The sequence below is a fragment of the Lepidochelys kempii genome, chromosome 1, assembly GCF_965140285.1.
Source record: "Lepidochelys kempii isolate rLepKem1 chromosome 1, rLepKem1.hap1, whole genome shotgun sequence".
Lineage (NCBI taxonomy): Eukaryota > Metazoa > Chordata > Testudines > Cheloniidae > Lepidochelys > Lepidochelys kempii.
The window spans coordinates 228,376,163-228,391,130 of record NC_136380.1 but is presented as its reverse complement, the minus strand read 5'-3'; the positions used below and the strand labels follow the sequence as shown (position 1 = coordinate 228,391,130).

The following is a 14,968-nucleotide window of genomic DNA, read 5'->3' as shown; positions in this document are numbered from 1 at the left end:
CGCTTTTCCTCCCTCCCTTCAGTGTCCTCTCTCCCTTCTCTCTCAGTTTAGTTAATTGTCTCCCAACAAAATCCCACCCAAAAGACTGAAAAACACCCAAACAAAATGAGAATAAGTATCCTGGCACTAACATGGGAGACACAAACCATGACCGTGTTCACTCTGCTTGTGTATCATGTCTAGAACCGGTCAGAAATTTTCTGACAATGTTTTTCCATCAGATATCTGCCTGGTCATCTCCTAGGCTCCTCCAGGCTACTGGCTCCTTAGCATCCTGGCCTCCCAGCTTACATACTCCCAGCTGCAGGGCAGCGTGCCAGGCTCTCTGGGGCAGGGACTGTCTCTTTCTTACTTGGTGTTTGTACAGCCCCTAGCTTATGGGGACCCAGATCTCGGTTGCGGTCCCTAGGCCCTGTCATAATAGAAATAACAAAAAGTTCTCTGTAACTTCTGGGGAAGGTGCAATTAATGATTTAATCTAAAGTAGTGAAGTATGGATTTTGATAATGTTATTAAACTTTGAAAGATGTGACTCTTTCCTTGATGCTGAGTACAGATCTTTTCCACTTTCAGTATCATCCATATCTTCAGGAATTAAATCTCCATCATCCATCCTTCAAAAGATGATTGAGAATCTGACCTGAGTTTATCAGAGTAATCCCACTGAAGATGCCAGAATTACTTTTGGATTTCACAATGGTGTAACGCAGATCAGGATTTGGCCCAGTGTGAATGCTCCCTCTTTTTCTTCAGAAATTTTAGCTTGTTTGCCTCTGTATGACATTACAATATCTTGGTCCTCAAACTGAGAAACAGAGACCTTTGAAAGGAATTAAATAGATGCATCTTACACTCAAAGAAGCACAAAACTCTCCAGATAAATGAGACTGGGTTCATGAAAAGTAACAATTATGTTTTAAAGAAAGATGTTTGCATAGTTGCAGAGCAAATACTGCATTAAAGAGCAGATCAAAGCTACTGTTTTACTGATGATGATCAGCATTTTAGTCTCTCTCTCTAATGCATGGAGCACCAGCCTGTAATATTATTGCCCACTGGATAAAGCAGGCCAGTTTTTAGCATCAGGATCTATCTTTTGTTTTATTCTCATGCATTGATGTGATACACAGCATGGCATAACATGGTAGCTGGAAGAATTAAAAGATGCCAATCCAGGTACGTACTCTTAAGAACCAGAAACGTATACCATACCTGGTTATTTTGGTGAATATTAAACCATGCTGAGAGGCACTGTGAACACAGCAGTTGCCTGCTATTTCAGTAATAAAGCAAAGAGAGTTCAGAGACATCATCTGATCTAATGGGATTATGGAAGACCTCTCATCACGGTTTTTCTTATGTCTTAAACTAGCCTACTGCATGCTGTAGTACATGCCTGCAGCCATACCACTTCTGGGCTGTGATCTTGTCAGCTCTCAAAAGCTAAGCAGGGATAGGTTTCAGTAGGACTTAAATAGGAGTTGGACTCGTAGGTGAGATGTAAAACTGCTGTTGTGACCATTGTGGTCATTGGAGAGTGCTCTGAATTTTTTGCAAAAGAAAGCTTGTGAACCTGCAGTGTTACTAACCAAACCGCAATCTGGATTATTGCATCTTGCCTAACTAGATTCCCCCTCCATTTACAGTTAGATACCTGTGGGCTGATACTCCACTGGTGTAAACTGTAGCTATGACAATTTACACCCACAGAAGATCTGTCTCCTCTTCACTTTCTGTCTTAAACTGTTCTCCTTTGTTGCTTTGTGCTGTTACACAGCCGCTGCTCCCTGTCCCAGAGGTAGTTGCGTTTCAATGCTGCCTGAAGCCATTCCAGTATGTAGCAATCTCTGCAAAGCACTCTGAGATCTCACTGTTTGGAAATTGCTAAATATAAATATAAGAGATTCTCACCACGTTGCCAACTTTCATGATTTTATCATGAGTGTTGTAATATTTGATGTTTTCTTGAACCCCAAGCTCCTGGAGTCAAGTCATTACATGAGAATCTCAGTTTTCAAACATATAAAATAGTAAGGTTCTAGCTCTCTTGAAAGTGTGGCCCAAATGTACCCTAAAAGCTAAAAACTCAGAAGGGAAGAAAAAAAACCCCAAATATATCATTTGGCTTAAAAATCATGAAGGTTTTTTCATCTCTTGATATTGGGGACAAGGAGGGTCTGACTCAAGATTTTTCAGTGCTTGGGGTGGACAATACTGCTAACACAGTTTTTAGTCAACTCAGAATTAACAGCAGACATCAACATATCTATATAAACTGCACTATACACACTTCATTTAAAAGAAGAGAATGTTCTTCACACATGGTATTTCCATTCTCCTCAAAGAAGTGACTTCATTGAGGTGCCTTTGCCTGCTCTCTCCCCTCGTCTCCTGTGTGTCCCCCTGGAAGGCTGTAGACATCAGGCTGCACAGGATATTTAATATTGTTCATTCTTTTTATTTCAGTCGTGCTTAGAGATCCAAACCACGATGGGTCCTGTTGTTCTAGGCATGATACAAATACACAGTGTGAGACAGACTCTGTTGTGAAGAAGAGCTTGCAATCTAAACAGACAAGACAGATAAAGGGTGGGAGAAAGTTAGTCTTATTCCATTTTACAGATGAGGAACTGAGGCAACAAGAGATCCATTGATTGCCCAAGGTCACAAAGGAAGTCTGTAGCAGAGCCCGGGATTGAATCTGAGCCCTGGTTCTGTGCTTTAACTAGAAGACCATCTATCCTCCCTCTCAGTACCCTTTACTGGCACCAGCAATGCAACTCCTTAGCAGGTTTTTGCAGTCTTGAGCTGGTGGTTTCAACATTTTGTTGGGCTCTCTCTCTTGAATATTCTAGGAGTTAGGTGTCTGGATTTTCATTTCCCCACGTATATTAGTAAGACAAGTGTAACTTATCTCTGGAAGTAAAGGACCCCAGACATGGCTCAATGTCCAGGATAAGAACATGCATAGTCAAATGGATACATTACCTGTTTCAGTGGATCAGCTGAGAGTACACTGACTATAGATCTATACTGTGGTCACCTATCCAGACATTAAAATATACAATATGGACTTCCCCACATATAACTAAATATAAACCAAATCCCTCCAACCTTCAGCCCACTACAAAAGCCAGAGGAAATTGTTGGTATTCATAGTTTTTCCAGAAGGTTAAACAATTTAAAACAGCCAGCTGTCCCCTAGAAGCCACAAGGATCAGCACAGAGATGGCTCAGCCACTTGCCTCCTCAGGTGCCAGAGTGAGACTGAGGATCTTGTGTTTAGGTGACCCTTATGAAATGAGTTGGGTCCTCTGCAGACAGTTTTCAGTGGACAAATGTCACCTGACCAACTGTATGCAACAGAAGTTGGTCCAATAAAAGATATTACCTCACCCACCTGACCAACTGACAGTAATTGCAAGCCTTGCTGGCAGACTCAGAGAGGCCTGAAAGTACCATGGTGTCGGAAAGCAAGAGATGGAGGGTCTGGTCTAGTGGTTGGAGCAGTGGAAGCCTTGCCTAGTGGTCAGTGTGGTGGCAGCCAGAACAGAAACTGGAGACATACTCAGGAGCAGGAAAGCAAAAGTAGGGCTGGGAGCTAGGCTAGAGCAGGCTAAAACCTGTGGAGTCTGTCTCCACTGTCAGGCAGGGGAGAGTTCAAAGTTATGAAGTGATGCTGTGCAGACTGAGCTGCTGTTTCTCCTTTGAGGCTTGTGTATCTGTCCTGAGAGTCACCAGACCAGCTCTTAGCTTGTGGATTGGCTGCAGCCTAGCTCAAAAATGACTCCTCACCGCATGTGGCTTAATCAGGCTCTAGTTCAGGGACAACTCATCCCCACACACATGGATACTGCAACACCCCCTCTCACATTGAGGAGGTTCCCTCCAACACATACAGGTATATTGGTGGTCCAGGGCACATGCTTATGCATGGTGCTGTGCCTGTTCTTTGGATAAATACAGGGCTCTGGAGCATTCAATCTGGCACTTTTTCACACACCAAAAATAAATAGTTTTACGAATTCATCGTATAGCCTGAAGTCCATCATACTTCTGGTATTGAGAGAGGCTACATACAAATTGCACCACGGAAAATAGTGTATATATAGTCTGCTATTTAATCTCTAAAGGCACAATCCCCTCTCAGAGAATTCAGGAAGTTCTGTAACAATAGTTTGGGAAGGAAGGATCCTGCAGGTGGTAACAATGTATTTGTGCCAAGAGACAAAATAAAAGAAAAGTCATCACATCTCCAGAGGGAGCCAGATGCTCTTTGGCTATTCAAAAAGTATTGAAAAATGTCTGACGACTGAATACAGAGCTGAGGGCTAAGACTAATTGCTGCCTATGTAAACAGCTGGAGTTTTAACCTCATTCAAAGGTAACGGCACTTTGAGGTCTCCATGCTTGAAAAGTGGGGATGCAAATAAACTAAAGTAAAAATGAGGGCTGGAGATTAATGTCCTTCTAGTTCTTGCAAGTGAAAGAAGGAACTTTGTGACTGAACTGGCGGTGAAATTGAACTGTCAGATACTGTTGTGAAAGGGCTTGTGGGAGGAGAGAAGATCTCATAGTACTAGTGAACTGATATTTTTCAAGTGCTTTTTACAACAGCAGGCAGAATCCTTCTCCAATCCCAGGGGAGAGTAGCAGTGCTATGACAGAGTTGTAGGGCTGCTACTCTCCCCCAGGATTGGAGAATAATTGCTAATGGCTCAGATACCTCCTCAGTCAGCTCCTACTCAGGAGGTACTGAGGCGATATCTGAGCCATTAGCGATTATCTTCAAAAAGTCATGGAAGACGGCAGAGATTCCAGAGGACTGGAAAAGGGCAAATATAGTGTCCATCTATTAAAAGGGAAATAAGGACAACCTAAACAATCAATTTGCAAACATCTAGAAGATAATAAGGTGATAAGTAACAGGATGGATTTGTCAAGAACAAATTGTGTCAAACCAACCAAATAGTTTTCTGTTGACAGGGTAGCAAGTCTTGTGGACAGGAGGAAGTTGTAGATGTGGTATATCTTGACTTTAGTAAGACTTTTGATACTGTCTTGCATGATCGTCTCATAAACAAACTACTATAAGGTGGGTGCATATGACTGGTTGGAAAACCGTTCCCAGAGAGTAGTTATCAGTGGTTTACCATCAAGCTGGAAGGGCATAATGAGTGGGGTCCTGCAGGGATCGGTTCTGGGTTCAGTTCTGTTCAATATCTTCATCAGTGATTTAGATAATGGCATAGAGAGTACACTTTTAAAATGTGTGGACGATACCAAGCTTGGAGGGGTTGAAAGTGCTTTGGAGCAGTAGTTCTCAACCAGGGGTACATGTACTCTGCGGCTACTTAGAGGTCTTCCGGGGTTATATCAACTCATCTAGCTATTTGCCTAGTTTTACAACAGGCTACATAAAAAAGTACTAGCCAAGTCAGTACAAACTATAATTTCATACAGACAATGATTTGTTTATACTGCTCTGTATACTACACACTGAAATGTAAGTACAATATTTATATTCCAATTGATTTATTTTATAATTAGATGGTAAATATGATAAAGTCAGCAATTTTTCAGTAAGTGTGCTGTGACACTTTTGTATTTTTATGTCTGATTTTGTAAGCAAGTAGTTTTTAAGTGAGGTGAAACTTGGGGTTCAGAAGACAAATCAGATCCCTGAAAGAGGTAGAGTAGTCTGGAAAGGTTGAGAGTCACTGACCTAGACCATCCCTGACAGGTATTTGTCCAATCTGTTCTTTAAAACTTCCAGTGATGGAGATTCCACAACCTCCCTTGGTAACCTGTTCCAGTGCTTACCTAGCCTTGTAGTCAGAAAGTTTTCATGATACCTAACCTAATGTTTGTGGTGTTCCCCTCTCTCTCATTATAGCTTTTTGAGTGTTTTTCCTCTTATTTTCTGTCTGCTCAGATATCCACAAAATTGGTTGAATAGTGTAAAAAAGAGATTTGCAAATGTACATGATGAGTTCATTCTGATGTTACTCATGAGGTCACATTATGAGTTTTCAGATTGCTGGTGGACTCTGTTGTAGTTAGTAAAATGACTCTGAATCCTGATAGCTTCACAGAATTTAGCCCGACTGGATATTTAACGAGAAATTCATCTCAGAAGTTTATTCTTTATGGGCCTTCTCTAAAACCCACTGAATAGGGATGCAGCCCTATTTGCTCTTGATTAGTCGTCATTTATTATTTTCCATTTAAAAACTTTCAATCATCCAGTCAGGGAGCAGAGGTAATACCATGTGACTTCAGTTATTAATCACACAGTACAAATAGCAGAGTTGAAGTGAACCATTCACAGACATTTTTACAGGCTGAAATTTGTTCTCAGAAGCTATTTGTTGAATATTGACAGATAACAAATACATTTACAAAAATGGGGGATCATTTCATGAACAAGAAAGAGTATCCATTGTGTAATTTGGGAGTTCTCAAACTTCATTGCTCCATGACCCCCTTCTGACAACAAAAATTACTCCATGACCCCACAAGCGGGGACCAAAGCCTGAGCCCGCCCCAGCCCCGCCACCTGGCTCGGGGGGGGCGGGGGTTGAACGAAAGAGCTTCAGTCCCGGGTGTGGGGCCTGTAAACTGAGCACCATCACCAAGGCTGAAGCTTTTGGGCTTTGGCTTCAGCCCCAGGTGGTGGGGCTCGGGCTTCATCTTCAGCTCCCGGCCCCAGCAAGTTTAATACCAGCCCTGACGACCCCATTAAAACGGGGTCGCGACCCACTTTGGGATCCCGATGCACAGTTTGAGAACCACGGGTAATTTATTCAGAGTTAATAGTTCAATCTGCATGTTTTTGTTTCCTTGTTTTCCTTTGAGAACACTTTTTGTTGATGTTTTTATGATTATTTCAGGGTTACTGAAATCTTTACTCAGGCAAAACTTGCATTGGCTTAAAAGTTTATGCTAGAAGACCTCGATCCTGCCATGAGATCTGTGTGGGCACAACCCTATGCCCATGTGGAACCCCAATGAAGTCAGGGAGTGGGCCTCCACACAGATGTAGTTGTAAGGTCAAGAGCTAAGAGTGAAATTCACCTTTCTGCACAAAGCCTCTGCCACAGATGTAAATTTCAGCCTGACTGACTTGAATGGGAGTTTTGCCTCAACAGTAACAAGATTTGGGGGAAGGGGAAGTGCGTGGAAGACTAGAAACAACACTTTCTTACAAGTATTTTTGATGAAAATCATAAAAATCTTTGACTATGTATTTTAACAGGTTCTGTGTTTTACTTTTTTGTCTTAGGCGTCACATTCCTGTTTGTATTGCTTTAGATGACAGGGACACCTTGTGGTACTGGCCACTCAAGCAGCATCTCCAAGGGTTTACTAAGCATTCAGTCAGTTGGTGCTTGTAGGTCACAATTTAAAAAAAAAATACAGTGACAGTTTTAATCATGATCCACAGTGTCTGTTCTTCAGCCTTGGTTTCTGAGAGACTATAGGTCTGATTCTCAAACTGCAGAATGTGAGCAGCTCCCATTGAAGCCAGTGGCTGTAGAGTCAGAACTCCCATGTAACAAATGCATCAGCTAGTTTGTCAAAACCCTGATGTATGAATTTTGGTGCAATATTTGCAGTATGTGAAGCTATCAGTGAGTGTTACAAATTTTGAGGGCATCAGACATCTTTTACGAGATGCTCTGCAACCACGTAGGTTTGGGCCCTTGTTTAGAATCCGTAAACCTTTGCTCACCTAGGAGAGGGTCTGTGGCAGTGTGTGGAGTACAGACATTGCACGCCTAACTGGCATGGGAATAAATGACAGTATGAATGGTGAGGTGCTGGTTAGATGGACAAAGTAGAGCGCCCTCCATTCCTGATTCCCAGGGTATGTATCTTACATGGCTCTCTACAAACCCAAGCCCTGTCTCCCTCATTTACACTGCTGTTTTTAGTAGCGTAGCATCCCGCTGCCTCCTTGCTGATGGAGCCTTTCCCCACCGCAGAGAAAGTCTCTGTCAGCAAGGAAGGCTCTGGCAGGGGGAGGCAGTGTGGAAAGGCTCCAGCCATGGAGAGCCTTTCACTGCCACATGTAGCTACAGTCTCCAGTGAGTGTGAATGCAGCCTGCCCCTCACTGCAGCATATAGCTATGTGTAGCCTACACGCCACTGCAAATGTAGATTAGGTCTTAGAAAGCACAGACGATGCCACTTGAGTATGTAACCAGAGTCCTAGACGGGTGGGGCTAGTCTGTGCAGCCGTAGTTTCACTGCTATTATTACTGAAGCTAGTTTGAATCAAAGCTAGCTCAGGTAGGTCTGCAAGTCCTGCAATCACACCTCCCGGTTGCAGTGTAGCTATACATACCCTAAGGCCTGGTCTACACTGGGGGGAATCGATCTAAGTTATGCAACTTCAGCTACGTGAATAACTCGTCCCCCGTCGACTCCGCTTCTCACTCTGGTGGAGTACTGGAGTCCCAGAGTCGACGGGAGAGTGCTCTGTGGTCGATTTATCGCACTAGACAAGATGCGATAAATCGACCCCCGCTGGATCAATTTCTGCCCGTCGATCCAGCGGGTAATGTAGACAAGCCCTTAGACTGTAGGCTCCTGGCAGCAGCCTTTTTGTTATGTGTTTGTACAAGTGCCCAGCACAAAGGGGCTCTGGTGTATGATTGAGCTCCCCACACACTACTGCAATACAAATAATAACCATAAAATAAACCAATGTAATACAGCATGTGTACTTTTGGCATATAATGTAATCAGAATACCTGCTAGCTCTCTGCTTTTGTGAGCAATTTGATCTTGAGACTTGGGAGACAATATTAATCTTCAGTTTTGCTCTTTCTTTCAGGGGGTTCACGAATCTAAGGGAGTGACTGAAGACTATTTGAAACTGGAATCCCTGATACAGAAGGTGGTTTCCCCTTACTTGGGCACATATGGTCTGTATTCCAGTGATGGACCCTTCACACACTCTTCTTGTATTTTGGGTAAGAATAACAGGGGCTTTTAAAATGTCATCAATTTGACATAGTGCAGATGGCTAGCCAAAAAGCTTTGTAAATACATCATGCTGACGCCCATAAAACAGGTGATTGTCAATGCCAAAAGAACGGACACGTCATTTTCTTTATGGTGTGTTGTGGGCACACAAAATTCCAGCTAAGCCTGACCAAGCCTCCTCCAGCTTTCAAAATTCTGAAATAAAATTTGTTATAAAAGAAGTTTTATGTTCTATGGCTTGTGTTATGCTGGGGGTCAGACTAAATGATCATAATGGGCCCTTCTGACCTTAAAATCTATAAATAAATTTACATCTCTCTGTATACCGCTTTCAGTTATAAGAGTTGAACTCAGGGTGCTTTATGGACAATGTGAGATAAAAGGAGAGAGGATGTGCAGACACAAGAAGTGCATGCAGATATCACTTTGCCTAAATGTAGCCAGTGGGGCGTTGTGCCTTTTTCTCAGTACCCAGCAACCTTATACAACTGTTTAGGACAGAAGGTGACGGTGAAGGATTATCAAAAGCACTCAGTGTCTTCCATAGAAGATTCCAGCTGATGTCAGTTGAGCTGGAGTTAGGCCAATACTGAATGCTATTCCATTTGAGTAGTTTATACTGTTGAAACTATAGGGAAATACACAAGCACTGCAAGACAGAATAGAAAAGTAGTAATTGTACCTATAGTTGTAAAAACAAGTAATTTGCTATCCAGTTTGGATATACTTTAAATTGTGCATTTTCTGGGCAATTGATTTAATCCATTTTCTAGTATGAAATTGTCAATAGGGTAGTTCATGATTTGCACATGAAGCTGAACTGGAAATGGATTGTGTTGCAACAGGCATTTAAAGAAACAGATCGATTTTACGTGAGTCAGTCTAGGCTGGTTATCTTCAAAAAATGATGATTCAAAAGAACCATTTTGTATTCATCACTGCTATTAAAGGGACATGAAACAGTGTAATAATTGGGGCTGCTTATAACACCAAGCACCTAGGGTGCCAGTAGCATGCCCCGTGATCCTGACTTGGAGTCAAGCAGTGTAGGTGCTTCAGCAGTTAGGTCTCGTGGGCACTAGTCCTGGTGGGTCCCCAAAACCACTCAGACACATGGCTAAGGTCAAGGGTATTTTTCTAGGCCTGGAAGAGGGAAAGGTTGCAGATATCCTATGTACAGAGCCTAAAACAGTTCAAAGTGAGCAAGGATCGCATCTCTCCTTGGGGCCCCTTTGCACAGGCTACCTCCCCAGCCACTGCTGTTTCAGCTTCCCTGCAGCGCCTCACTAGCCATGCAGCTGCCACTTCCAGTCAGAAGTGGACCACTTCCTTATCTGACCTGGAGGAAGGGGATGTGCAATGGGGAGAGGGCTGAGCGGAGCTGTAGTCTCTTGCTGAGCGGATCCATCACAGTGGCCCAAATCTGACATCTTTTGAACACCAGCTTTTACAAAATCCAGGAGCAATAGAACTATTCCCACAAAAAATTGATAAAATTCCCATGAAACAGTTTTTAAAATCAATAAATATTCCACTACTCTATTTGAAACCCAAACGTTGAAGTGCTAAGGCCTTATCTACACTGGGGATTTGCCAGTGCTGTTGCATTGTAGTGATACTCCTGGATGAGTCATCTGCAGGAACTGAACCCAGGTTCAGTGGATTTAAAAGCATAAGTGTCTACTGCCTTTCAGCTAATAGACCTGGACCTGGTCTCTATACTAAATTAGAGCAACCGTAAGCCTTAATTTATGCCTAGCTGCCAAAAGCCCCATGGGGACATTCTGGTAGGTGGAGAATCAGTAGAGCATAGTTTCACTCTTTTCCCCAGCCATAGCCCCCGTACATTGAGATGGTGAAGTGACAGGAGCAGCAGGGCAATCCTTTGAGGACCAAATGCAGTAGCTGTATGATTGTTCTCGCTCAAAGAACAGTGGAACCTCTGGAAGGATGCTTAAAAATCATTTCAATCTTGTATGAATGTTTCATGAAAACGGCACAATTCTGAAAGGTTCTTAGGTAGTGTCAAGAATGCAAAATTGTTGCCACCTAGTGGTCATTGTAAGAAAATGGAGGTGTGGATTAACTGAATTCTAACAAAAAGAAAAGGAGTACTAGTGCATCTGATGAAGTGAGCTGTAGCTCACGAAAGCTTATGCTCAAATAAATTTGTTAGTCTCTAAGGTGCCACAAGTCCTCCTTTTCTTTTTTGCGAATACAGACTAACACGGCTGCTACTCTGAAACCTGAATTCTAACAATTAGCTGTAAAAATCTAGAATACTGTGAAACCGAGTTCAGATTTCTTAGCCCAGTCATGAGATAGGTTCTGATATTATTTTGGGTCACACAGCACCAGGGCAGTACATTTAATCTCAAATTAAGTTTTTAAACCAAGATTTTCCAAAGTGTTTACTCATTTGGGGTGCCTTAAAGGGACTTGATTTTCAGAGGACAGGTGGCTGGTGCATAAATGCCCTGCATGGATTTTATATAATTAAATAGCTTAATTATAGTTAGCAGCACCATCTTCTCAATGCACTTTTTTGCTCATCCTGGAGGAGCTGATTTGATGAAAGAACAAGCTCAATTAAACCAAAAGAGAGCTCAGCCGCAACAGACACAGGACAAAAAGCTGGGTCTCAGATCCTCACAGTAAACTTTGACTCCCGTCCTCTCTTCTCCCTACATGTGAGGAACTTCCAGTTACATCCATAGCCATGCACGTCTAAGAGCAGAATTTCACTTCTGGTTTGTCATTAAATAAAAGCACTGTCACAAACTCTTCCAAGTTTATCACAAGTCGCACAATAGCTGGCATTCTTCTTAAACCCCTAGTCCTTGGAATCATGTGAATATTAGAAAAGGAGTACTTGTGGCACCTTAGAGACTAACCAATTTATTTGAGCTGTAGCTCACGAAAGCTTATGCTCAAATAAATGTGTTAGTCTCTAAGGTGCCACAAGTCCTCCTTTTCTTTTTGCGAATATAGACTAACACGGCTATTACTCTGAAACATGTGAATATTAGAGAATCTTATTTTTTTTAAGTTAGTTTTTAGCCCTCATGGTTGTGGATAAAGCTTGAAGATACTATCCATAAAGGTTCAAAAACCAGAAGGAAAATAAAAAGAACGCAACATTGATTCTTTTAAAAAGCTTATGATTTTTATGTCAATCTCATGTTTTTAGGGCCCTGACTCATTATTTTTGAATGCTTGGGGTTGGCGGTGCTATAAAAAACATAGACTTCAGAGATTTTAATTGAGATTTGTGTCTGTTTACAGAGAAGCGGTTCTTCAGACGTTCCAAATCAGGTGACATCCTCGCCAAGAACCCCGTGGTGAGATCAAAAAGCTACAATAACCCACTGCTGACTCCCGTAGCTGAGTATGAAACAGAGGGTATTGCAGCCAATGGGACTGGCATCCGAAGGCACTCAGTTTCTGAAATGACCTCATGCATGGAGCTCCAAGGGTACTCCAATCTCACAACCATCGTGGACAATGGTTCCAAAAGCTCTATGACAGCCACGAAGAACTCACTCTCAGGAGAACAAGAAAGGCCCACTGCCAGTTCAGTGCAATGTTCCAGCAAACTCAATGCAATTGAGCAGCAGCAAGGACTCTTTCACACCATGGGTGATCAAAACAGGGCTTTTGAGCTGGCCAGGGACCCTGCCTTGATTCCAGTCCCTTCTTCCAGCCCCGAGAATATAGTGGACCAGATTTTGGAGTCAATTGACTCCGATTCTGAAGGAATTTTCATAGATTTCGGCCGAGGTTGTTCAAATTCATCAGCGTACAACGTGGATGTGAGCAGACAGAGCATCGTGTGACGGACAGGAGACAAAACCTTGGTTTTATTATTATATACAAGTAACTGGTATGTTCGGCTACACAGCAGGGAATAGATATACATACAAGGCCAAAACCTCAGCTGGTGTAAATCATCAGCGCAGTATTAAAAATCAGTGGAGCTACAGTGATTTACCCCAACTGGAGATATGGCCCCTAATATTTTTTTAAACCACCAACCTATTTTCTTCTCATCAGTCTGCAGTAAGATTTCTTACTGTCTTTGTAAGATTATGGATTGTTTGTGTTGGTTTGTTTTCTGAATGGAAAAGAGTCTAATAGAAAGCTGTTAGTGCAGCTGGATATGTACATTTACTAGCATAGTCCATTGTATGGCCGCATTCACCTTTATTTGTAGTTGTCTTGAAAGATTCCTGTAAAAGTGGAGGCTGCTCTTTGAACAACACGATTTTGGCTGGAAAAAACCCCCCCGAACAAACAAACAATGATGTGGTCATAAATGTAGCAGAATAGAATGATTTATAGTGACTTTTTTTTTCTTTTCTTGGTATGTCTTGTATGGACTCCTCTAACCACTGTGAGTTAGGATTATTAAGAAAAAAAGGTAAAATAAACAACAGTGTGCTACATAATGTGATGCTGGGCCTGGCAGCCAATACAGTGTCTAGGTGAGAGAGAGATGTCCTAAAACTGGATTTTAGGACTGTGTTAATTTGCTTTTAATGAGACACTTCAAAGAATTTTGTGCATTGTAAACTCTTGGACCACTCTCCATTCTATGCTGAGGTCCCAGCGGAACACAAGTTACTTGTTTCCTGTGTAAATAAAGTTATGGGCTTTCAATGGAAATCTTTATTATTTATCTTAAAGGAATACTATGCAGCAGGTATTGTAATTAGGCACTGACATTTAAAGGATTGGCGTATGAATCAGCAGCGCTTCTGAGGATGCAGTACCTTCTCATACCAGTAGTCCCGTGGAGTTAATCTGTTGAGATGTGTGAAAATGATCTGCGGATCAAGCCCCCAGAACGGTGCAAAGGAATTTAGCCACTTGACATCCAATGACATTAATGTGCACTGGGCAGTTGCATCCCAGTGCCACCTAGGGTTTTGACCTAATGGTTTTAAAGTAAATTTGGAGACAACATTACAGTTATCACATTACAATTACCTGTCCTGGAGGAGTGAAGTCCTATAATTAACCACAGAACATGGTCCATAGTCCAAGCAGCATTTGTGAAAGCTTCCCTCACTACTCATCATCATGCCTTAGTTCTGGTTCAGGAGACACCTGCATAGTTGCTTAGTCTCTTACTGCTATGGCTGATCTGTCAAGGCTGAGGTATATTTGTAGGGAGGTGCTCCGGACATTGCACTGCTGCCACCCACCCTGCTTGTTCTGCAGGTAAAAAGGACTTTTCACTCGCACTAAATTTATTTAAAAGGGGAAAAAAGCATTTTTTTCCTAGACAAAGCTGTCCTAGGGTGGGATGTCTCTTTAAGGTAGTCAGGTTTAGCCCTAACTGTAACCAATGAGCTGCCTCCCAAGTGAGGGGCCTAAGCCCAGGTGGTAGCCTGCAAGTCACCTGGCCTTTACACGAAAGGCCAGCAAGCCACTGAGTTGAGAGTGAGACCTGCAGGGAGCAGGTAAGTTCTTGGAGGAAAGGCTGCCTCAGCAGATGGAACTTGGTTTGTTTGATTTATGTTGAACTGTTTTTGATATGGAGAAATAAAACTCAACCCTGAAGTGAGAAGAGATTGAAATCCTGCTTTTCTTGGGAGTGTCATTTGATGTACTGGCTGGGGAGTTAGCCCCACTGGTGAACAGCAGCAAAACTTGGTCTGTGGGTCTATTATTACTGTGGGTGATGCATGACAAGGAAAGAACCCAACTTACTGCCATTGTTATCAGGGCTGACAGTTAAAATAAGTATTTATTTTTACTTATAAGCTGCATATATTTGCTATGGGAAAACACTGACTATACAATAAACATGGAACCCCGTGGTAGTGTTTTGGTAGAAACACTTCTCAGTAGAGAATCATGCTTTACATTTGTTCAGTGCTGGTCAAACTACACAGCTTTTTCCAAGCTTAAGGTCACTCAGGTGCTCAAATGCAGAACTGGGATATGACAATGACCAAGCTAGGTACAT

General features: G+C 42.3%; 1 protein-coding gene across 7 annotated transcripts in view; it reads left to right on the top strand.

Annotated features, from left to right (window-relative positions):
- Nucleotides 1-14,566, top strand: part of PRR5 (proline rich 5) — a 130,520-nt gene extending 115,954 nt beyond the window's left edge. For all 7 annotated transcript variants that reach the window (XM_073316435.2, XM_073316425.2, XM_073316414.2 and 4 more), the window contains 2 exons: nt 8,843-8,981; nt 12,280-14,566. In XM_073316435.2, the coding sequence (XP_073172536.1) occupies nt 8,843-8,981; nt 12,280-12,830 (690 nt within the window). In that variant the 3' untranslated portion in view covers nt 12,831-14,566. The remainder of the gene's footprint in view (nt 1-8,842; nt 8,982-12,279) is intronic.
- Nucleotides 14,567-14,968: the final 402 nt, after the last annotated feature.